The sequence below is a fragment of the Leucopleurus acutus genome (genome assembly GCF_964270905.1).
Source record: "Leucopleurus acutus genome assembly, chromosome: 15".
Classification (NCBI taxonomy): domain Eukaryota; kingdom Metazoa; phylum Chordata; class Mammalia; order Artiodactyla; family Delphinidae; genus Leucopleurus; species Leucopleurus acutus.
This window is the reverse complement of record NC_139157.1, coordinates 68,660,223-68,684,528: the sequence shown is the minus strand read 5'-3', so window position 1 is coordinate 68,684,528 and position 24,306 is coordinate 68,660,223. Positions and strand designations below refer to the sequence as shown.

The 24,306-nt window shown below is 41.6% G+C and overlaps 1 protein-coding gene and 1 pseudogene across 2 annotated transcripts; both read left to right on the top strand.

The window, feature by feature from the left end:
• Nucleotides 1-2,056: 2,056 nt before the first annotated feature.
• On the top strand, nucleotides 2,057-21,231 carry LOC309972067 (uncharacterized protein C6orf163 homolog; the record flags this gene model as incomplete). Its single annotated transcript, XM_082855500.1, has 5 exons — nucleotides 2,057-2,204; nucleotides 7,516-7,610; nucleotides 9,045-9,152; nucleotides 13,973-14,157; nucleotides 20,378-21,231. The coding sequence occupies 5 exons, from the start codon at nucleotides 2,057-2,059 to the stop codon at nucleotides 20,811-20,813; spliced, it is 972 nt and encodes a 323-aa protein (XP_082711626.1). The 3' UTR covers nucleotides 20,814-21,231.
• On the top strand, nucleotides 3,969-5,162 carry LOC309972066 (density-regulated protein-like; annotated as a pseudogene). The gene has a single exon. The product of its transcript is annotated as a density-regulated protein-like (transcript).
• Nucleotides 21,232-24,306: the final 3,075 nt, after the last annotated feature.

Below are 24,306 nucleotides of genomic sequence, written 5' to 3'. Positions count from 1 at the left end.
TTCTTCTAGTAGTCAACAAAATAAGTTGCTATTTGGTGAGGGAGTTATTAGTTAGGTGAGCTATCAGGAGATATTGCAGCAAAGAAGGGCATCCAGAACTGGACAGAGGGCGGCCTTAAGCCATGTGACGTGTGTGAATGAACCAGGGTAGCAGTAGATTCCGCAAGGCACACAGCTGTGAAAAGTAGTGCAAGGGAAGAAACCCATTGAATTTTAGGAGCAAGTAACTGTGATACTATTTACAGGGTGGTTACAAGTTCTGTAGCACAGTCTTTCTGTGTGCAGTGTCAAAGGCTGCCTGGCTGTGTGTTGATGTTTTCATTCCTTCTCTAAAGGAAAATGCCACTTTGACAGAGTCAGTTGTCTAAGGAGGGAATGCTCAGGGCAAGATAATTACAGCCTTTTGTAGTCTGGGTTCAAGTGGTAGGAGGATTGTTTTCCAGTGCAGGAATCTGATTGAGATTGGGCAAACTCAGTAACATAAGAGATTCAGTCTTGAAGCAAGTCTTGGTAAGTGAACCTTTGATAAGGTGTAAGCGACCTCTTTGCCCAGGGAAGCAGTCTCTTCTGATAGAAGAGCTATTTGCCCAGAGGAGCGAGCAGTTCAACTGACAAGTTGATAAGAATTTCCTGACGTAAACAGTGAAGTTACTTATTATTTTATACCCTTATCGGGTGACCAATCTGTCCCAGTTTGCCAGGCATCAAGGGGGTTCTTGAGATGTAGGACTTTCCATTTTAAAACAAGGACAACAAATTAGTTAACTCTGATTTTTAAAACCAAGCTTAGTAATTTTGAGTGCTTGCTTAATGAAAGTAAATTTTCCTTTAAGACACTTGTGATATTTCCCAGTTTTATTGCCATGGCACAAAAACATATTTATAGATAACCTGAAAAAAATTAAACTCCCTCCTTTTCTGGCCTAAAAAATCACTTCTTTTTTTAAAATTTTTTTTTGGTACGCGGGCCTCTCCCGCTGCCGAGCACAGGCTCTGGACGCGCAGGCTCAGCGGCCATGGCTCACGGGCCCAGCCGCTCTGCGGCATGTGGGATCTTCCCGGACCGGGGCACGAACCTGTGTCCCCTGAGTCGGCAGGCGGACTCTCAACCGCTGTGCCACCAGGGAAGCCCCAAAAGTCAATTCTTTAAAACAAACCATTTAACAGAAAGTATAGCAGGCTGAATAATACTCCTTTTCCCCCAGCCACCCCAGAGATGTTTGGATACTAATCCCTAGAACCTGTGAATATGTTCCATTATATGGCAGAAGGATCTTGACAGATGTGATTAAGTTCAGGATTTTGAGATGGGGAAATTATCCTTTATTATCTGGGTGGACTTGATAGAATCACAGAAGTCCTTATAAGAGGGAGGCAGATGATCAGAGGAAGAAGCAATGTCACCCTGCAAACAGGAAGAGAAAAGGCTATATTGATGTGAGTCCATGGGCCAAGGAACGTGGGTGGCCTCTGGAAGCTGGAAAAGGCAAGGAAACAGATTCTCCCCTAAAGCCTCCAGAAGGACCAGTGCTGCTAACATCTTAATTTTAGCCCCATAAGACTCATTTTGGACTTCTGACCTCCGGAAGTGCAAGAGAATAAATTTGTGTGGTTTTAAGCTACTAAATATGTGGTAATTTGTTACAACCCCAGAAGGAAACTAATACAGAAGGTATCTGGGAAATGAACAGCTGTACCATGTTCCCTTTAGTCATTATTTCTAGTCGCTTTTATGAGCAAAGCTTGTCTTACCTAGCAACAGTTGCTAAGTAAGTTAACAGTTTAATCTAGAGTCTAGGAGGGAGCAACTGCTTAAATCTTCCCAAATCCAGTGCCCAGACCTTATAATGGCAGAGGCCTTCATTACCATTCTTTACCATTAGGCACATAACCACTACCTAATCATGGCAAATCATTTAATCCTTGCAGGCCTCTAGCATTATCTTCAAACCTTGAACCTCTTCCAGCTTTCTCAAACATCTAGCTTTTCTTAAAATTACTTTTTCTGATCCTAAAAGAGTGTTTTGGCTGTACGTAGTAAAAGACAAATTTAATTATGATCAGAAATCCGAATTACACAAACTTTGTTTGCTGTGCTGTATGTAATAAGATAATTCCACCAGCCCCCTTTGGGAAAATCTTCAAACAGATCCATGAGTACAAGCCATTTAAGACACGCTTTTACACTCACAAAGATATACTGGGTAAGTGACTTTGCTGTTTCTCTTTGTTCTAATGTTTCATAGCATTATATGACATTCTTCCTGATGTGTACACTTTGATCAGCCCTCCTGATCAAAGTTGCTTGTCCTGCAGGGGTGTCTGTTTGGCATGAGAAGAATGTGGGTTGAAATCCAGTTCTCCACTTCCCAGTTGTGTGCCTTGACAGTATGCTTAGTCTCTCAGTCTGTCTCCTTATATGTAAATAGGTATGTTAATACTTATCTTGCAGATTTGTCTTGAGGCTTTAATGAAATATTTGTACCTATTCTAAAGTCTGGCACATAATAGTAACTGAGAGTTCTTTTTGCCGTTCCTCATAATTGGGCACCTTCCATACACACAGGAGAGGAAATATCTCTAAGTAATACCTTAATACATGGGTGAAAGAAACTATATTTTTTTAATACATCTTTATTGGAATATAATGCTTCACAATGGTGTGTTAGTTCCTGCTGTATAACAAAGTGAATCAGCTGTACGTATACTTATATCCCCATATCCCCTCCCTCTTGGCGTCTCCCTTCCACCCTCCCTATCCCACCCCTCTAGGTGGTCACAAAGCACCGAGCTGACCTCCCTGTGCTATGCGGCTGCTTCCCACTTGTTATCTGTTTTACATTTGGTAGTATATATATGTCCATCCCACTCTCTCACCTCCTCCAAGCTTACCCTTCCCCCTCCCCGCCCTCAAGTCCATTCTCTATGTCTGCGTCTTTATTCCTGTCCTGCCACTAGGTTCATCAGAACCATTTTTTTTTAGATTCCATATGCGTTAGCATATGGTAAAACTATATTAGTAGCTGGTGACATAAAAGTAGGTAGATCTGGGTAACAGAATATGTACTATATATACACTTCTTTTTCTTCCTCTTTTAAATCCTTTTGTATTTTTAAAAAATTTTTATTGAAATATAGTTGATTTACCATGTTTCAGGTATATAGCAAAGTGATTCATTATATATATAAATATAAAAATTTATATAAATATTTTAAATTTTTATATAAAATATATATAAAATATATATTCTTTTATATAAATATATGTTCTTTTTCAGCTTGTTTTCCATCATAGGTTATTACAAGATACTGAGTATAATTCCTTGTGCTATACAGTAGGTCCTTGTTTATCTATTTTATATATAGTAGTGTGTATCTGTTAATCCCAAATTCCCAATTTATCCCTCCCCCCCATATATACACTTCTAGTAAGCAAATCAAGTTGTAATTACAGGTTTCCTTCTCTCCTCATCTCCGTCAGATTTTTCAGTCTGACTTTAAGCCTTAAAAGTGTTTTCCTAAGAACTCTCAAAATACTTCTCATATCCTCTCTTCCTTAATATGTTAAATTAGCGGTGATTAAATTTCACTCCTGATCTTTGAACATGTAAGAAGCTAGAGAATGGACGGTGTTTTGAAAAAGCTAAAATGTAGCGGGAGATCAAATTGGGATCATCCTCTAAAAATATCAGTACCAAAACTGATAACTGCTTTTAACTTTTAGTAACTGTTTAGTATGACTTATTATTATTTCTATAATGATTTGACCTTTTACACCCAGAGCAGTGGATATCTATTCTTAATATGCTTTTATTGGTTGATTCCTTATGCCTCCTAGGATATTTGAATCCAAACATTAAGTGAATAAATTAAAGCATGTTGAAATGTCTGTATAAATGCTAATGGGTATTGCATAGGGTAGTTCTCAACCCTGGCAGTGTCCTACAGAACTTTTAAATCCAAACACAGGCTCATTGGATTTAATACTGTTACTGAGCTCTTGGGCGGCTCTGGCCGGGGAAGAGGAGTCTCATGTGTCACTTCAGCTGGTGGTAGTGGCGAGTGTGGAGATGGCGGAGACTGTGCGACCACCAGGGTTTTGAAATGGCTACTGACATTTCTGAATCCGGTGGGCATGATTGCAAAGGAGACCCGAGGAGCAATACCAAGTTAGATGCAGCTTACCCACTTCGAATCCTTTACTGGGGAGTCTATTCATTACCAACAGAGTACTGTGAATATATGTCTGATGTTGCTAAATGTCGACAATGGTTAGAGAAGAATTTTTCAGATGAATTTGCAAAACTTACTGTAGAAAATTCACCCGAATGAGAAGCTGGAACAAGAAGTGAGGGTCAAGGAACAGCAGGGGAAGAGGAAGAGAAGAAAAAACAAAAGAGGTGGAAGGGGTCAAACAAAACAAAAAAAGAAGACTGTACTACAAAAGGTTACGATAGCCAAAATTCCCAGAGCAAAGAAGAAATATGTAACAAGAGTGTGTGGCCTTGCAACTTTTGAAATCGATCTTGAAGAAGCACAAAGGATTTTTGCTCAGAAATTCTCCTGGGTGCCTCAGTAATAGGGGAGGATGAAATCAGCATTCAGGGAGACTTTACAGATGACATAAGTGATGGCATTCAGGAAAAATGGCCAGAAGTGGATGATAATAGCATTGAAGATCGTGGAGAAGTGAAGAAGCGATTTTGAAAATTTGTCTGTATTTAATGATCTGAACTGATTGTTGATATGGCCAAAGGGAAAGAGGTCTTTTTTAAAAAAAAAAAATATATATATATATATATATATATATATCCTACAGTAAAACTGTAGCCTACCCTCACCCCTGGCATTTTCACTGTTCTGTACAAGGCTGCTTTTTTTTTTTTTATTGCCAAAGTCTAATAAACAGGAGAGGGTGTCATGCTTATGCATGAAATAGAATTTAGTCAAATAAAAAATTTTGGTCATTTGGTACTGACGTTTTCTTTTTAACTTTTTTTTTTTTTTTTTTTTTTTTGCGGTACGCGGGCCCCTCACTGCTGTGGCTTCTCCCAATGCGGAGCACAGGCTCCGGACGCATAGGCCCAGCGGCCATGGCTCACGGACCCAGCCGCTCCGCGACATGTGGGATCTTCCCGGACCAGGACATGAACCCGTGTCCCCTGCATCGGGGGGACATTTTTGAAAAAACGACTTTCTGTGGAAAGCTTTTCTGTTGATTATTTTTAAATAATCATGATTTAATCAAATCATGATTTTTTTGTTGTTAAGCTGAGTGATATTTTGAAGAATTTGAATTTGGCTTCATCACCAGTGATAACTGTCTCCTTGCTCCTTTGGTATGATAGTTTTGAGATGCTTGAGCATCTCATGGATCTGTAGTTGAATTTGCTTCACTGTTACCAGCCAAGTTCACTTTGTGGGCCTATTAACATATTGTTGGTAATAGTTGTTCAAGCTGTTCTGGAGATTATTTGGTAAAGTATATTAAAAGCCTTAAAACCATCTGCACTGTTTGACCCACTTTTTTTTTTTTTTTTGCGGTACGCGGGCCTCTCACTGTTGTGGCCTCTCCAGTTGCGGAGCACAGGCTCTGGACGCACAGGCTCAGCGGCCATGGCTCATGGACGCGGCATGTGGGATACTCCCAGACCGGGGCACAAACCCGCGTCCCCTGCATCGGCAGGCGGACTCCCAACCACTGCGCCACCAGGGAAGCCCATGACCCACTTCTTGACATTATCTTAAAGATATAATGTCTGGCTTAAAGCTATGGTTGAGGGTGCTCTTCAAAGTGCTATTCATGATGTAAAAAAATTACAAATGATAAAGATGAACAATTGGGAAATGGTTAAAGAAATGATGGTTTGTCATATGGTAGAGTATTTGCATATATTTTAAAATATTTTCTAGGAATACTTGGAAAGTGATAATGTTAAATAGGAGGTCAGACCCTCAAATCCATTTTATACATTATTTTCATCATTGTTTTGAGTGGATAGGCATTCAGAGAAGCTGAGTTCTTTTTCTGGCTATAAATTTATGTGAGTAAAATTCTGCTAACCATTTGAAAATAATATACACCATTGCTCAATATAGTCTGGGAAATAACAATTGAAATTTGTTTTCCTTACAAGAGAAACAGTGATAATGAATCTTAATGAGTACATTAAATGAATTTAAAATCTGTTTTTATAAAGGTCTTAAGGCAGGTGCTACAAACTGAAAAGAAGACTCATTGTATTTTAAATTGCTATACACACCTTTAAGAAAGTTAGAACTCATTGTTTATTGCCATGCAAATTGCAATATTAAATGAATTAGTGGGTTTTAAAATAATTGAAATCTTAGTATGTATAATAAAGATACATTATCTTTAATCTTTAATATAGATTAAGAAAGTGAAATTATGCATTAACTGTGAATTTATCTGATAAAGCAAATTTACCCATTAAAAAAAAAAAAATACTGTTACCGAGTCCAAACCTGTTCTGCTCACCATACTACAGGCCCGTAAATCAAGTGACTCAGGGCAAGGAATAACGACTTTATTTGGAAAGCCAGCAGACCCAGAAGATTGCAGACTAACGTCCTAGAGAACCATGGTACCCCATTCAGAAATCAGGCTTCTTTTATATTAAAAGGGGCGGTGGGGGGTGGCTGGTTGTTGCAGACTTCTTGGTGCAGGAATCCTTTGTTCTTGCAGCTGTCTGGGTAGGTCAGGTCATGGTGTTACTGTAACCTCCAACAAGACAAATTTTATTCTCTGTTCTGCAACTTTTTATCTCTATATGAATGGGGAAGTGTTAACACCTTTAAAGGTCAGAACGTTGAGAATGGGCTATCCTGTAAATTTCAGGCTATAGGCAACATTCTTAACTCTAAGCAAAACAATAGAATACAAAGGTTAAAGTAAAAGAAACAGATCTAATATGGAGTCAGATTTGTTCTTCCCTATTACAATACTAATCCAACACAGACCCGGTAAATTAGAACCTTCAGAATCGGCCCTCAGCTTGTGGGGTTTTCTTTTAAGTTTTAAAATATTTTTTACATATTTTAATAGTTTTTTATTTGGAAATAGTTGAAGACTGATAAGTTTTAAAAATAGAACAGAGAGTTCCCATCCAGCTTCTCTCATTGATGCCTTACATAATGCTGCTACACTGTCAAAACCAGGAAATTGGTGTTGGATCAATACTGTTAATTCAGGTGCAGACCTTACATGTACTTTTTTTCTTTGGTGTGTAGTTTTATTTTACTTTTTTTTTTACTTTTTATTTTACTTCCCCAGTTGCCTCCCTGTGGAGTGGGTCTGATACACAGTGCTGTGAGTTCCCTCTTAATCAGTTAGAAAAGAACTTACCCCTTTCATGGGTATCTTTAAAGACTGACATTTCCTGAAAGGATATATTTCTTAGATAACTCTAATAAATAACTCGATAACAGTGAAAAGGAAAGCCAAGAAACAGTCTGTGGATATTTGTGATTTCTTTTTTCTCTTCAAACACACAGATATTGGGACAGATATTCTGAATAAAGGAGAGCAGTTTCAAGAAGCTTTACTCAAAGAACGTATTGCAAAAGCAGAAGCTGCCGTATGGGCTAAGGTAAAGGAAGTTGGAAATCAACCTGAATGCATCTTTGTGGTTCTTTCACGTTTTGGATTTGTATGAAAGAGTGGAGTCAGGCAGAACCGACTTGAATGCTGGCGTCTGTGGGACCAGGGTAGCAAGTTCTTCAATTCCATAGTCTTGGCGTCTTCAAATGTAAAAGAGGAACAGTAATACTCACTCTGTAGGATTATTGAGAGAGTTCAATGAAATAATGTGCCCGGCACACAGTAGGTGCTCAGTAAGAAGTAGAGATCATCAGGAGCTTCCTTCTGTCTAAATTGCCCCTCTGTGTGGATGACTCCTGCCTGCTCCCTTTATTCTCATGGGATTAAAACCTTTTTAAAAAGACATTCTTGTTGTAGTTGTTTATTATTGCTTAATATTTAATATATAGTAGACCATTCGTTTGTGCAGTGTGTAATGCCCCTAAGTGCCTGTTTTTTCCAAATGCTGCGTCATAGCTGACTCTCCTTTTCACCCCCTCTCCCAGCACCCCTTCGCTCCAAAGTCCTTGACACCTTGTCCATGTGACTGCCGAGGGCCGTGGAGGCAATTTGAGGGTCTTGGGGCTCACGGTCAGATCCCAGACACTTGAGCGAAGCAGAATCTCAATCCTCCAGCTCCCACTTCTTCCAGTTAGAGAGAAAATGCCATACGTGACTTCCTAAAGAAAACTAGCGCTCCTTGAGAGCAGGACAACCCACAGTGCTAGAACATTATTTCTCGGTTTCTCTATAAAGTAAACATCATAGCAAAGAGTGTTGGAATTGCCCAGCATTAGTCCCAGCAAAAGCTTGGTATTAAAGTACTTCGAAAGTATAAAATGCTCCAGTGCAAAGGGTAATAGAAATAAAAATCTTACTAGATATGTATCCTTATCAATAATAATAAAATTTAAATTGATTGTGAGCCATTAATTAACTACCCTAACACAAGAGAATGCTTTTGTGAATAATGTACAATTTAAATATAACAATATACAATTTAAATATAACTAATGTTCTGGGCATTCTCTTGAAATAAAATAATGAAACCTCTTCCTGAAGACCCTGATGCAGGGGATCTGGGATGGTACTCAGCCTCCCTTCTCAGTAATTTCAGGCTTTGTGCATTTTTCCACTTCTCTGTATTTTCCAGATTTTCTGCGATGAGCATACATGACTTTGATAGTCAATCAAGCAAGAAATAAAGTGCCAAAGAAAAAAGACAACCCAGCAGGCTGCAGTAAAGCTCTCCTTAGCAATTCCTGAAACAGTGATTTTAGCCATGGTTTGGGCCATGTTAGGGCATCTCTGGCTGAGGCCTAGTTTGCTATGGGAGGTTTGAGATGGGAACAGAGCCAGTAGTCAGGGGCCCCAGGGTGGTTGCTAGTTTTCATTAAACATGAAAACCTGATACATATTAATAAATAAATGAACTCTTTCAAAGGCAGATGAACGCCAAAGAGAAGCAGTGAAGAAAGCCCTTGAAGAAGCAAATGACATGCACAAAATGAAAATCCAGATTCTGAAAGAGGAACATCAAAAAGATTTACAGGTTTTTATAGTGGCTTGTTTGTTGTCTTTTTAGCGGTACTTTAGTGAAAAGCTCTGGCGTGTTCCATGGAGGTTGGTTGGGAGGCCCAGGATTTTCACAGAAGATATGCTGGACTCCATGGCAACAGTGATGCATGGGTGCAAGAGAATCCCTTTGGCATAATGAAGCATAATGAATGGCCTTTGATATAATGAACCCAAACCTTTATGGGGTTAAGGTATGAAGGAGGCACCCCTGCCTGCACTCTACATCCCTTGCCACTGGCTCTCTTTCCTCCTCTCAGTGCCCTTCTCCTGGACCCTCAAACCTGTATGCACCACACTCTTTCCCACCTTGGGGACTTTGCCAGAATGTTCTTCCTGCACTTCATCAGACATCACTGGTCAAGGGAGACCTTACCTGATCAGTTCTGTCCTGCTACCCATACACTGTCCTGGTCACTGCGCCCTCTTTAACAGCATCACCACCTAGCACTGGTGTAAGTAAATAGATTGGAGGATTGATTACTTGTTGAATATGTGATCGCCATCTGCCTGCAGCCTTCATAAGGGTGTGTCTGCCTCACTACCACCCTTGTCCCGGTGCCAGGACGGTGCCTTGACTTTGTAAGTGTGAAAACGGGCTGAACAGAGGAAGCAGGCGCTTCTCTCCCTTCTCCTGAGCTCTCTGATTGCATCCTTTTTCCTAAGTTTGCGTTTACCGCAATGCCAAGAGAGACCTCTGTTTCTCAGGTATTTCCTGCAGGACCAGAGGTCACACAATGAGGGGAACTCTTTCCAGCCTGTAACTTGTTCCAGTACACGACTCTGGGTAGTCAGTAAACTGTCCAGGCAGAGACCCAGGGGTTCCTCACACAGTTCAGTCCCAAACTCTGCTCAAAGGAAAAAACAGAACTATTTTCACATGTGGGTCACAGGAGGGACAGAACAGGGCACGATGCAGGTGTAATGATTCCTGGGCAGAGGCTGGAGGGAAAGTGGCAGAAGTGTGGACCCAGGTTTGGCCTAATTCAATAAGAAGATAACGAATAAACAGTTCAGGGACCATGGGCCCTTTTGTCTCTTGTTTCGGCCGTGAGCACCTGCCATGTGTCAGCTCTGTACCAGGTAAGATTAAATAGACTGTCCTCAGAAAACTTTCTGGCAGGAAAGGGAGCTCCACCCCAGGGTTCCTAAGGGACGGTTGACCCTCCCTGCTTGGCTCCAGTGGCCATCCCTGATTTCACTCCGAAACAGGAGGAGTGTTTATAGCATGTCCAGATAGACCTGCTGCTCAGCTAGCTGGGACTGGAATGGCCACACTGGTTCTTGAATAGTGAAATACTCCTCTATCAATTGGTAAATCACCACTCCCCGGGCCCCTAACACCTTCACCACCCTGGACCTCCCGCAGCCCAGCAATTTGAAGGGGTAACTGTTTCCATGGGTGTGGGCCTCTAGGACCCTGTCCTGTGCTGCAGCCAGAGGATCCACATTTTAAATATCCCTCCTGGCATTAGGGTGTGATGAGGCAAGGGTAGCTTAGAAGTGATGCCTGTTGCAAGGAGCTTGCCTCCTAGTCTTGCTCTAGGTAATTTGATGGTACCCCATATAGTCTTTGTGTTGAGTTGATGCACTTAGTGTTAAAATAGAAGAAGTCCTAAAAAAGTTTAAAGAGGGAGGTTGACCTTTCCAAATTATTCTAAAAAAGTCTCAGGGGCTTTTTTTTTTTTATTATTATGATGAATGAGTGATTTGTCTAAGAGGGATGTGGAGGGTTGTTTCAGCTGTAGGGTCCTCAGACAGACATCGCTATTGCTCCTCAGGGGGTGTCTCTGAACCACCTCCTTAGAGCCTACTTACCTGCAGATTCCTGGGCTCCACCTGACCTACAGAGTCATTGGCAGCATATTTAACCAGCAGCCCATGTGGTTCTCACATATATTAAAGTTGGATATAAACACATATAAAGTCACACATATTCTCTCATATTAAAGTTTGAGATTACCCATATAGAGAGCAGAAAACCAGATTCTTCTAGAACCAAACAGCATTACATTCTGGGACGTAGAAATCACCAGGTATTGCTCTTCTGGGATGTTAAGAATTTGGGTGTCAGATGCTTGCTGTTAAATAAAATTTCCAGGTCTTGTCCAATGGACAGATAGGATTTTGAAAAGGTGCTAATATTATCTTATTCAAATACAATAATATTAAAAAGTAAATAATAAAATGGACGCTAAGGGAAAATGAGAGTAGGAAATAGAATGAAGTCAGGTGTGAATCCGAAACTTGGAAATGTCTGTATGCCACGAGGTCCTGTGCAGTTACCATAGCTGGCCCTTGAGCTTTCTGACAGTCAATGCACAGAGGAAAGTGCTATGAATCACCATGTCCATGAGGTAAAAACAAATCCGGTACTCAGATGGCCCAGATCTTCCTCCATGTGATACCTGAGAGAAACTTCTCATGAGGGAGGCATTGTGTAATAAAGGAAGGTCTGTCAAACATCTGCACAGTGAAGAGCATGGATTTCATGAGGCTGTCTCTTATCTCCAGGTAGAGGCTGATTCACTCAAAATGCATTTCAGTAAAAGTAATTTAACTGGAAGGCTTTCCATTGAGTAAGAACACCGCCAAACAGTAGGTCATTGAATTATTTTTTCGTAGCTTTAAATAGGTATTGGACATGCTGTATGAGGCAGTAAAATGATTTTGATTTTATTAAACCATTACATAAAAGAGGGACAGGGTTTAATTCTCTGAATCCTTGTTCAGAACCCAGTCAAAATAAAGGGCTGGTGTGTCATTTTTAAATTCTATGATTCAAATAGAAATGTATTATGATAATACTTCATCTATCTAAGGTTCAACCATTCAGCAATCTCAGTTACTGAAACTGTACTTGAAAACCCAGAAATAGTCCCTAAGAAGTTGAAATATCCCGTAAGGCGTTAAACAACGGCCTCTGACTACAAGATAGAGACTCAGGCTTATTACCTGTAGCAGAACCTTCCATTCCCTGCTCAGTGATTGTCTCTGGGAGACAGGGAGGAGGAGGGAGGGAGGAACCTCACTGTCTTATAAGCCCGGATGGCGTTTCTGGAAGGAAAATAAACTGATGAATCTCTGGAAAGACCCCAGCATCACAGCCAGCAATGAAACGAGTAGCTGGTGGGCGAGAATCCTGCTTTTGTTCCTGGTTCTTCCACTGACTCACTCTGTGAAATAACTTAGTTTCTTTTGTTTTTATTCTTTTTTTTTTTTTTCCCGGTACGCGGGCCTCTCAACTGTTGTGGCCTCTCCCGTTGCGGAGCACAGGCTCCGGATGCACAGGCCCAGCGGCCATGGCTCACAGGCCCAGCCGCTCCGTGGCATGTGGGATCTTCCCGGACCGGGACACGAACCCGCGTCCCCCGCATCAGCAGGTGGACTCCCAACCACTGCGCCACCAGGGAAGCCCCTATTCTCTTTTTTTTTTTTTTAATTTTGTTTAATATTGGAGCAGAGTTGATTTATAATGTTGTGTTAGTTTCAGGTATACAACAAAGTGATTCAGTTATACATGTTTCTGTACTTCATGAAATCTTTTTCCCATTTAGGTTATCACAGAATATTGAGCACCTTTATTTCTTTATGTTCTCTCTTATCTCTGAAACAGATACAAACTGACCTTTAAATGAAAGTTTTGAAACTCCTGGATGGAATTAATTGCCCCTCCTTTCTGGCATGTGTTTCTGTTAAACCACTGGTTGCAGGATGGGGTCTGGGTCTCCTCTGCTAGGCAGTGAGTCCCGAGGAGGATTCCAGCCTCCTTCTGTCTGTAGCATCGGTCCTAGCACTGTGCCTGTCACACTGTGCTGTCAGTGGACATTTCCAGGGATACAGGGTTTTCCTTGGGAGCCTGTTTCCCTCAGGTCCTGGTTTGGCAAGTGCCTCCTCTTTTTACTCGGCTGAAGGCTCCACAGGTCCTTCTACCTTGGCGCAGTGGAGCCCTTGCTCCCGTCCCCTTTGTGAACGAGGAAGAGCCCCTCAGCTCGAATGAGCTGGAATGCTCCAGAACGACAGTGGGGACTGGCAGGCAGCTTCCTGTGACTGCGGTCGTGTGCGGTGCTTGCTGCCCGGGCCTCAGGTGTCCTCCTACCCGGGAGACTCTCATAGTCATTATTTCTGCCATTTTCCAGGACTGACTTCCTAAAGCAGTATCATGTTCTGTATTTCTAATCATGGATAAAGGTAATAGGACATTATAGAATATTTGGACAATCAAGAAAAAATACCTGTGACCCAATTACTTTTCTTTTTGCAATTCCTTTCCAATATTATCTATATACGTATTTTATGCTAGTTTGTGCATTTCTGATTTTACTTAACATCATTATAAATGAAACTTTTCCATATAGTATACACTCTTCTTTATTTTTTCCTTTTAATAGCCATGTAATATTCCATGGTATGGATATACCATTCCAGTTTTTTTTCTTTTTCCATTTTTTCTTCTGTATTCCTTTACTTTTTTAAAAAATATTTTTTTATTGAATGAAAGATTTTAAATTCTATGGTGCTTTACAATATTCAGAAGTTTCACACACATGATTTCATACAAGCCCATAATCCCCTTTTTTCCCCACCCCCTGTATTGCCCCTCCCCCTTCCCTCTCCCCACTGGTAAACATTAGTTAGATCTATATCTGTGAGTCTGCTTCTTTTTTAAATACACTCTTCTTTTAAATCATTAGGCTTAACTGGTGTACATTCCATCGGGCAGATGAATTATGATTTGAATAACGTTTTTAAACATCAAAGCTGTAACACCTAAACCTAGTTTTTCTGTTGCTTAAGGAAATGGTATCTAAGACCAAGATGGAGTTGCATCAAAACATGGAGCAAGAACTGCAGCGAGAACGCCTGGCTGCCGAGCAACGCATGGTCCGCAAGATCCAGAGGATCATGACGGAGTGCCACCAGGAGAAAGTCCAGGCTGTGGAGGAAGCCCGGGCCCAGGAGGAGATCCAGGCCCAGAGAAGGTACTCCAGGGGGCACCCCTGCAAATCAGTGTCTTACTCTGTCAGAATCAACTTGGAGAAAGGGATAAGGTTGAAGCACATAGGTGGATATTTCCCAGATTTTGCGTTTTTACATTTTTTTAAAAATTTACTTATTTTTTATTTTTATTTTTGGCTGCATTGTGTCTCTGTTGCTGTGCACAGGCTTTCTCTGGTTGCGGTGAGCAGGGGCTACTCTTTAATGCGGCGCGCGGGCTTCTCATTGCAGTGGCTTCTCTTGTTGTGGAGCACGGGCTCTAGGCGCATGGGCTTCAGTAGTTGTGGTTTGCAGGCTCTAGAGCGCAGGCTCAGTAGTTGTGGCACACGGGCTTAGTTGCTCCACGGCATGTGGGATCTTCCCGGGCCAGGGATCGAACCCGTGTCCCCTGCATTGGCAGGTGGATTCTTAACCACTGCACCACCAAGGAAACCCTGTTTTTACATTTTTATTATGGAATATATCAAACATAGAGAACAATATATAGTGTATTGTAGAATATGTGTGTGTGTGTGTGTGTGTGTGTGTGTGTGCGCGCGCACACACGTGTGTGTGGTTTAAAGAAAAATAACACGAATACTCAAGGGCCTACCAGCCATCTGAAGGGATTAAAAAGTCCCATGTTCTTCCTCAACCTCATTTCCTTCCTTTCCCCCCTCTCGCGAGATAACTACTGTTCTAAAAATTGTGTTTTTCATTCTATATCTCCAGTTTTAGGGACGGAGAGGAATCAAGAAATACTTTTCCACAGACACATATAAGTCAGTCTTCACATTCTCTAGCCCATACCATACACTACTGTGGATGGGTTACTTTTGGTCTTTTTCTTATTACACAAGTCATAATGCTGTAAACGTAGTTGACCTTATGGAAATATAGAGAGCAAAAATTGCAAAGTCCCAACTCACTGCTTCCTACCCCGTCCCTGTCTCCCAGAGACAATCATTTTAAAGAACGGGGTCTGTATCCTTCTGTGCCCTTTTGATGTATTTACAGCCTTATATATGTGCATAATCTGAAATAATTTTTACATAAATTGAATCATATATATATGTGTGAAAAATACCAAAGGAACCATTTTATAATATGTAATGAACATTTGATGGAATTGGCCAGTTTGAACAGGACAGCAATCCGGAGCCCTAGTGGCCAAGAGAGAACCTCAGTTTCCAGGTGTTCAGCGACCTGACCAAGCTCATGTAGCTGAAGCAGCAGGACCAAAACTGAAACCTTTGTATTCCACCTCCTGGGCTAGGACTTGTCTCTTGCTTTGCTGCTTGAGTTAACAGATCTGTTTGTATATAATTAATGGGTAAAATCGTCCTTGTTAGAACTGTTTAGAATAGGGCCAAAGGTAAAATTCTGTAGGGGGTGCAGATAAATAGGAATGAAGGCTGCAGCCGTGGCTTCTTCGGTGGTCCCCCCTTCTTGCACAGGCTGTAAGTCACTGTGAGGCAGAGGAGGAAGAGGAAAGAGGATTTCAGGAGAAAGTTAGAGAAGGCGGTTACTCCTGAGTGAGTTGTGGTCCAAAGCAGTGGAAGGTGGCTCTCCTCTCCCTCTGCTTCCCACCCTCCATCTGCAGGAGCTCTGTCCATCCTGAAGAAGCCTCTGGGTCCTCTCTTCACACACACCGGCAGCCTCCTGCTTCCTCCTTCCCTCTTTCGCTTTTGTCCCCCTTTGGCTCTTTCCTCTGTTAGGTTCAACAGCCACCTTTCATTAAGCCAGTTGACTAAGATTAGGGAACTGCCATGCCTGTTATTTTAAGTATATCCATCTAGAATGTCCATTTTGTTATTGATGTGTTCCAGGTGCCTGGCAGAGAACCTCGCGCATGGTCGGTGTTCTTTAAATAGTTATCAAAGGTTCAAGCTTGTTCCAGTCAGCTGAACCCACTTTGCAGCACACCAGGTCTTATTGCGAGACATTGCTAGATTCCAGCGTTCTTTAGAGCATTTGCAGAAATTAATATATGGAGAAGGGCCACTGTTGAGAATTCCACTGTGGATCTCTTACTTGGCTATAAACTTTCACTCAAGACTTCAGAATACTTACATATTGTGACAAATTTGTTAAATGCTCAGAAAACTTTCTTTGTGGGTTGAGGTGATTGAGTTCTAAACAGATTATCTAGGAGACACTGTACTCTTTCTCTTAAAGGTAAAAAAAAAGAAAAAAGAAATAAACATCTTGCTCGGAAAGGTTCTAAGTATTTACTTGCCCAAGGCAAAGGCATGACTGAAGTGACTGCTCAGGAATGTGTGTGGTGATGGCTGTAATTCCTGGTGACAGCTGCCCCTTGTTCCACACTAGAACATGCAAGGCCCTTTGTATGCTTCTCATTGAATCCTCATATCCCTTCCTGGGGGATTCAGTCATCTTTCGTATCTTCAGATGAACACGCTGAGTCTTAGAGAGAGACTAAGCAACTGCCCAAGGTCACCTGGAGAAGATACAAACCCTGGTGTGTATGATACCGAAGCTTGTGACCTTCCCTTACGCCACCCTGCTCACTTCACCAGAGTTCATCAAGTGCCTTCTGGGGCTGTGGTTCTGAGCTCGGGCACTGAGGAATAAGGCTCTTGCCTCAACATTATGTGAAGTAAGTAAAGCATAGCTGTCCCCTTTGAGCAAGGCTAGAGGGACTTGTGCAAAGAACACATGGGTGCTGGAGGAGTTCTCGGTCCTGGAAAGATCAACCAAAGAGTGTGTGGGCTGTGTGGTGAGGCGGGTTTCTTGGAGGAAGTTAGTCTTGGTTTGGGCCCTAGAGAGAAGGGAGGAGGTCCCATTTGTGAAGGACTGAAAAGAGTGGGGACAGCATGAGCAAACACATGGAGGGGAAGGTGGGGAGCTTAACGAGGCAGAGCTAAGGGAAGTTGGGAGCATTAATACCCCAGAGATAGAAACGCGCTGCTGAAGGTTGGACTCTGGAGATGCCTCCTCTCCTCCCCGCCCCGTCTGATGTCTACCGCCCCAGCATGGGTAGCACTAATCCTCCTGCAGACCAGGTGCAATAGGTTCCCAGCGTCTCAGGTGGAACATCAGAATATATTTTCCTTACAAGCACACTGGTTATGGCTAATTAAAATAGTGCTAAGAGCCCTGTAGTTCAAGTGAAATAGCTCATTGTGGGCTCACCTGGCAAATGATCTGCTACGTTCAGTGTTTCTCCAAACATTGGATGCACAAATGAATTTTGGAAACAGATCCCTGCGTAACTTAGGAATTGCCTATGGAGAAATGAAGTGTTGGTTTTTGCTGTACCAACACTGGGAAAATAACGGGCGAAAGTTGGAAAGGACATTTAAAAAAATATCAGATCCCTTTAAGCGAGAAGAGATTTTGGTAGTAAGGAGTTTAAAGGGGGCTGTCATGGAGGGTGGGAGCTGCTGTCATCTAAGGTACAGTTTGAGCAGATGTACCTGAGATCAGCTCTGGTGGAGCTTTTTAGTCAGCCCCTTAGATGGACACCTCCTCTGTGTGGGTCCAGAGAAAGCCAGGCTGACCTAGTAGGAAGCTCACACCTGCTTGTGATGGAGCCGTGGTTCTGGAGAAGGGGTGTAACTTCCTCCTTGGGGATTTGGGGCCGGCTCAAGGAAATGCCTTCCAGTGCCTTCTGATCTAAGCCCCATGGGCTCTGATCATCATCTCCACAATCTCACCAACATCCTAAAGTTATAAATCATCGGCCTGAATCCTAAGGTTGTGTGTAGACGCACCTTCTGAACACTATCTATGCCTCTATTGTCCTGTGACCTGGGCTGAGAATCAGGAAGTTGGTTTTGATTCCTCTTCTTTCTGTAGCCCCTAAATCCTAGCAATAATGGATTCTGGCACTTGTGACTTTGTAATATTTCTTGGATTTCCCCCTTTCTCTCCTTCTTCCTATCCCTTTCTCTTTCATCATTAATTTAGATCATTGTACACTCAGAATGTTACCAACTAGTACAAATTGGTCTCTCTACTTCACCCAACTCGGATTCAGTTTACCTGATATTATCAGAATAACAATTCTAAAATGTTATTTTCAGTGTGTTGCCCTCCTGATAAGAAATGTATAGTGATCTCTTATGCTATTGAAGCAGGCAATGTGTTCTACTGAAGGGTGGGAACTCTCCGATTTGCTCCATTGTGTGACATTGAACAATAACTGTCTCCCCAAGCCTCACTTTCTTCACCTGTTACACGGGAATAATAAGAGATAATAAATACAAATAGAACCGGCTTCAGTGGGTGAAAATTAAATGAGATATAGTGCATGTAAATTGCTTAGCACAGTCCCTGGGACACAGTAAGTACTCAATAAATGGTGACCCTTTTTATTAATAACGGATATAGCCTAGTTGGTGGGAGAGGGAATGAGAAAAATAGCATAGCAGCTGGAGGCTCAGGACAAATGATGTTTACCTCCAGATTGGGAAAATCTGTCAGGTTTGACAGTCAAGTTGAAAGAATCAGAGACAATGAGAAAACTGCACCTTGGAGGGTAGAACCTGGGGTAAGTCTTGGAAGGACTGTATTAGACTAGGAGGCAGAGGGGGGAGGGTTTTTATTAACAACATAAATACTCGAATTCAACATTTGTAGGTTTTTTAATCCTCAAATCTTTAGAGGTTCTATTCCAACTAGGTATCAGGAGATATCCACAGAAGTGTATCTCAGTGGCTACGAGATTTGCCCTGAACCCAGACTGCCTGGGTTGTAGCACTTGTTTTGCCACTTTTTCTAATTAAGTGAAATTGAGCAAGTTGCTTGACCTCTCTGAGCCACAGTTCCTCATCTATAAAATAGGCCTCATAGACTGAACTGCCTCATAGACTTGTTTGAGTAATCCTTGAGTTAATATATTAACCATTGAGTTACTATTGAGTTTATAGTTGGCTGCTATAAATTCTATATAATTGTATGCATTATAACCAGAGGCCTATGAATTCATTCAGCAGTGGTTCTCAAAGTATGGGCCCAGACCCTTTCAGCAGGTCCCCAAGGTCAAAGCTATTTTCTTAATAATACTAAGATGTGATTTGCCTTTTCACTCTATCTCATGAGTATGTAGTGGTGTTTTCCAGGGTTTTATGTGTGATATCTCAACAGATTGAAATGAAACGAAAATCTAGCTTTTTTTCCTATTAAGCCAGACAGTAAAGAGTTTTGCCACAAATGTAAAATGATGCCACTTTTCTCACCAAAAGTTTTTTATTTTTTTAAATTTTTATTATTTATTTATTTTTTAATTTTTGGCTGTGTTGGGTCTTCGTTTCTGCGCGAGGGCTTTCTCTAGTTGTGGCGAGCGGGGGCCACTCTTCATCGCGGTGCACGGGCCTCTCACTGTCGCGGCCTCTCTTGTTGCGGAGCACAGGCTCCAGACGCGCAGGCTCAGTAGTTGTGGCTCACGGGCTTAGTTGCTCCGCGGCATGTGGGATCTTCCCAGACCAGGGCTCGAACCCATGTCTCCGGCATTAGCAGGCAGATTCTCAGCCACTGCGCCACCAGGGAAGCCCTCACCAAAAGTTTTTTGATTTAGAAAAAATATTTTTCCTACGAGGTAAGTGTTTTATGTTAATGTTTAATGGATTTATCGATACTTCACATGAATTTATAAATGTTTGTTAAATGTCTGACATTTAACTTTTAAAACTGTTAGGGTCGCTAGATATAACCCATATGAACAAAAGTTCTTTGAGTTTCTTGGTCATTTTAAGAGTGAAAAGTGATCTTGAGACCAAAAAGTTTGAGACTTCTGTCTTAGAGTATTGCTCAGATAGAATCAAGAATAGGGCTAAACTCACCCTGTGAGACAGTTTCCTCCCCTCTGGCTAAAGGTGAGTAGCTGGGTTGATATATAGAAATACTTTCTCTAGGGGTTTGGAAATCTGAGCCTATTTCTTCATTTGTTTTTAGATCTCTGCATTCATATTTTTCTGACTACAGTGGACTCGAGTCCCTAAAGTTAGCGTTAGACGCTAGACTAGTGGCCTCGCCCTAGCCCACAGTGGGGACATCAATGTGCACCTTCCCTGCTCTGAAAAATATTTTTTTATTGTTAACATCTAATCAAAGCTCATCTCTACCAGCCTGTCTCAGACTGGTGACTCATGTAAACCATGAAAGCATTTCTCCTACATCTGCGGTGAAAGACAAAATCTTTTTTTTTTTGGTGGCTAATCCATCTAACTATTAATATTCAACCCTTGTTCCTTTCTGTAGAAAGGCCATGGAGGAACTTTTGAGAGCTGGTGTCACAGTTATGAAGGATCAAGAGAACAGTGTGAGCCAACTGATAAAGGAAAAAGAACATAAAATGAGCGTCTACTATTGCATGGCTCAGAAGCAGAAGCAAGAAGAGGTTCAGAAAGTGCTTCAAGAAGCGGAGAAAACACATCAGGCCACGCTTAGAAATGTGATGGACAAACTGCTTAACACTCAGCGGGAGCTGCTGTCTATGGCGAAGCAACTGGAAATCATGACAAATTGGAAAGATTTCCTGGAGGAGGAGTTACAGGAAACCAGGGTAGCGTTTCAAAAATACATCAATTATACGTTTCCGCAGCTCTCACCGGGACATGCAGATTTTATTCTGCCAGAAAGAAAGAAAATGCCTTCCGGTCTTATTACTCTGGAGAGCCAAGCAACTCTTGATTAGAAGTCTTCATCTGAAATGGCACTACAAAAGACATTGTTCTAAAGACTAAATAAATCCACTCAAAAGCCATTTATTGATCCCCGGTTATGTGCAGCGGACTAGTGAGCTGTGAGCATTTTGATGGAAAACCAAAATATGCAAAAGCACATTCCAGGCTACGATGAGGTTCCAAGTCTGATGGAGGAGAGATAACAGTGAGAGGGGTCAAAACTGACTAGGAGGGAAAAAGATTTCTTGGAAGAAGTCTAAACATACTTCTGTATCTGGCTTTACTCACGTTTACATCAGACATTTAACTATTTTAGTATTTGTTGCAGTTAAAAAACAGTAAAGGGACATGTTCTTAGATGGTTTCCGTTGTGGAGAGGTGTGTCTAGTAATCCAGTATGTCTAGTAATCTAGTCTAAAGATTATTATTTTGTGAACTGCAATAGCTTTGTAGGAAAAAAAAGCAGTGTTTCTCAGATTCAATAGGATAAAACTTAAATTCTGGGAAGCCTGTATAAAATAATTCAGAAAGGACTCTCTTATATTTGCCATTTGTGAAAGAAAAATATGTCTTTAGAGGTCAGATTCCTTGCCTCAGGGATGGGGAGTCCCCTTATGTTTATACCCAAGCCCAGGAGTGCTTGGAACTCATCTCCTTTAGGTCAAAATGCAGAAAAGCATTCTGTACCGCAATGCTCAGGACCAACAAATGTCAACATCTACTGAATTAAACTGGAAGAAAACCCAAGCCATAAAGACTGCTCCAAAAAAATCTATCCACTTTAATGTAGCATCCTTAAATTATTAATCACCAACTTATATTGGTGGCTTTAAAATTCAGTACCTGGAAAGCCGTTTTCAGTAAATTAAAAAGTGCTATTGTCAAGCAGGCCTTAGGTGGATTTGTTTACATTGACTGGTCTGGGATTTCCTCATGATAAAAGTAGTGATGTGTTTACAACTGCATAATGGACTACACTCTCCTAGTGCTTAGCTTCCTGATTCTGCAGGACTACTGCGGTCCATACTAATCGATTGCCTAGGGGCTGGAAGTCAGAACATTTATACAGTACTGTACACTGCCTTTTCCAGCACGTTCTTCTCATAGCAGTCAATGGGATAGGCAGGACAGGGGTGGTTGTTAGCCCATTTTGACAAATGATAACATGAAAACTACTATGTACGTATTTACATGCGTGAAGTACTTTTTTTAAGTTGAAGTATAGTTGATTTACAATATTGTGTTAGTTTCAGGTATACAGCAAAGTGATTCAGTTATATATATATATATTTTCAGATTATTTTCCATTATAGGTTATTACAAGATATTGAATACAGTTCCCTGAGCTATATGGTAATTCCTTATTGTTTATTTTATATACAGTAGTGTGTATATGTTAATCCCATACTCCTAATTTATCCCTTCCCCCACCTCTTTCCCCTTTGGTAACCATAAGTTTGTTTTCTATGTGAGTCTGTTTCTGTTTTGTATATAGCTTCATTTGTATTATTTTTTAGATTCCACATATAAGTGATATCATATAATATCTGTCTTTCTCTGTCTGACTTACTTCACTCAGTATGATATTCTCTAGGGCCATCCATGTTGCTGCAAATGGCAATATTTCATTCTTTTTATGGCTGAGTAATATTCCATTGTGTATATACCACATCTTCTTAAACCAATTGTCTGTTGATGGGCACTTGGGTTGTTTCCATGTCTTGGCTATTGTAAATAGTGCTGCAGTGAACATTGGGATGCATGTATCTTTTCAAATTAGGCTTTTCATCTTTTCCGGTTATATGCCCAGGAGTGGAATTGCTGGATCATATGGTGATTGTATTTTTAGTTTTTTAAGGAACCTCCATACTGTTTCCATAGTGGCTGCATCAATTTACATTCCCAACAGTGTAGGAGGGTTTCCTTTTCTCTACATGGGAAGCACTTTAAAAACCTTAATATTTAATCCTCACAATGACTTTTGAAAGTAATTATAACTGCCCCCAATTTATAGGGAGGGAAACCAAGACTCAGGGAGATTAAGTAACTTTCTCCAGGGCACACAGCTAGTGACAGAGAGGGAATTCAAAATATCACAAGGCACAGGCAGATGGTTACATGAGAGAGACCTGGGTTTTGCAGACTTGAATAGATAAGAACAGCAGCTGGCACTGGGGAGTGCTAGCATGCGCCAGCCATGGGTACACAAGTGGACTCATTCATGTTTGCAGCAGGCTGTGAAAGGTAGGAACCATTAACACAGGCACAGACAGGTCAAGTCACTTTCTCAATGTCATACAGCGAGGAAGGGTCAGAGCCATTTTCAAATCCACAGAGTCAGTCTTCAGCCCACGCCTTCCATCATTATTTTTGTTCAGATGTAAAGGCCTTGGTGCCTGGTTGGTTGACTCTGCAGGTGTGTGTCTTCGTGGCTTCTCTAATGAGGACTGGAAGGACGTGGTCTGTCCTCTATGTCAGGCATCGTTTTTGTCCCTTCTAGAAGTGAAAGGAAGTTGTACCTAGGATTGTGTGTCTAAGTTATTGGAGTCATTCACCAGATTCGCAGCTGAGCACAAGGAAGGAAAGCAGAAGGAAAGCATCTTCTGAAGACATTCACTTCATGGCCACAGTGAAGGTGTGTCTTTTGGTATCAGTGATACAGTGCGTAACATAAAAAGAAAGCAGGCGACTTACTTTTGGTTTGGAAAAAGGAATCTAGTTTCTCAGGCTTCAACCAGATTGGAATAAATTATCCGTGTTTTTAGGATTTTCCTTGTTTATATTGATACTTCACCCTCAGCTCCCACCCCAATCCCAACCGTTAGCTCCCTTAGGGTTTTTAAAGTAATGTGGATGCTTCCAATAAGGGCAGAGTTAGAGATCTTGTTACTGTCCTGATCCCAGCTTGACCTGCCCACCAGAGGACTCCTCCCTCCGCTTCCCCACAGTGCTACTCAGCCCTCCTGTTGTAGGGGTGATCACAGGGGGTTCTGTCAGGTCAGATTGACCTGATCCCAGAACCCCACTTGCTTTTCGCCTTAGAGCCTGGAGTCAGCACGAACCACGGAGGGGAGGGGACCTCTTCTGTCCTCTGTTCTCATTCTGCTCTGCCTGCCCCAAGGCCAATTTGAAGAAACGGTATCTTTACTCTTACCCAAATCCTTCACCTTGATCACTTCAAGGCACAGTTCTTTCTAGCTTGAATGTCTCCAAGATGATATACCCCTGAGAATTAAAGTTCAAAGTGAATGGCTAATCTGCTCTAAAGGGCAGAAAAAGCTGATAGTAAACTAAAAATGAGACCTCCCTCGTATTTCCACAATCCCATCTACGGAACCTCTCAGCAGTTTCTTTTATTTTTTATTTTTTAAATAAATTTATTTATTTATTTATTTTTGGCTGCATTGGGTCTTCGTTGCTGCGCACAGGCTTTCTCTAGTTGCGGTGAGGGGGGCTACTCTTTGTTGCGATGCACGGGCTTCTCATTGCAGTGGTTTCACTTGT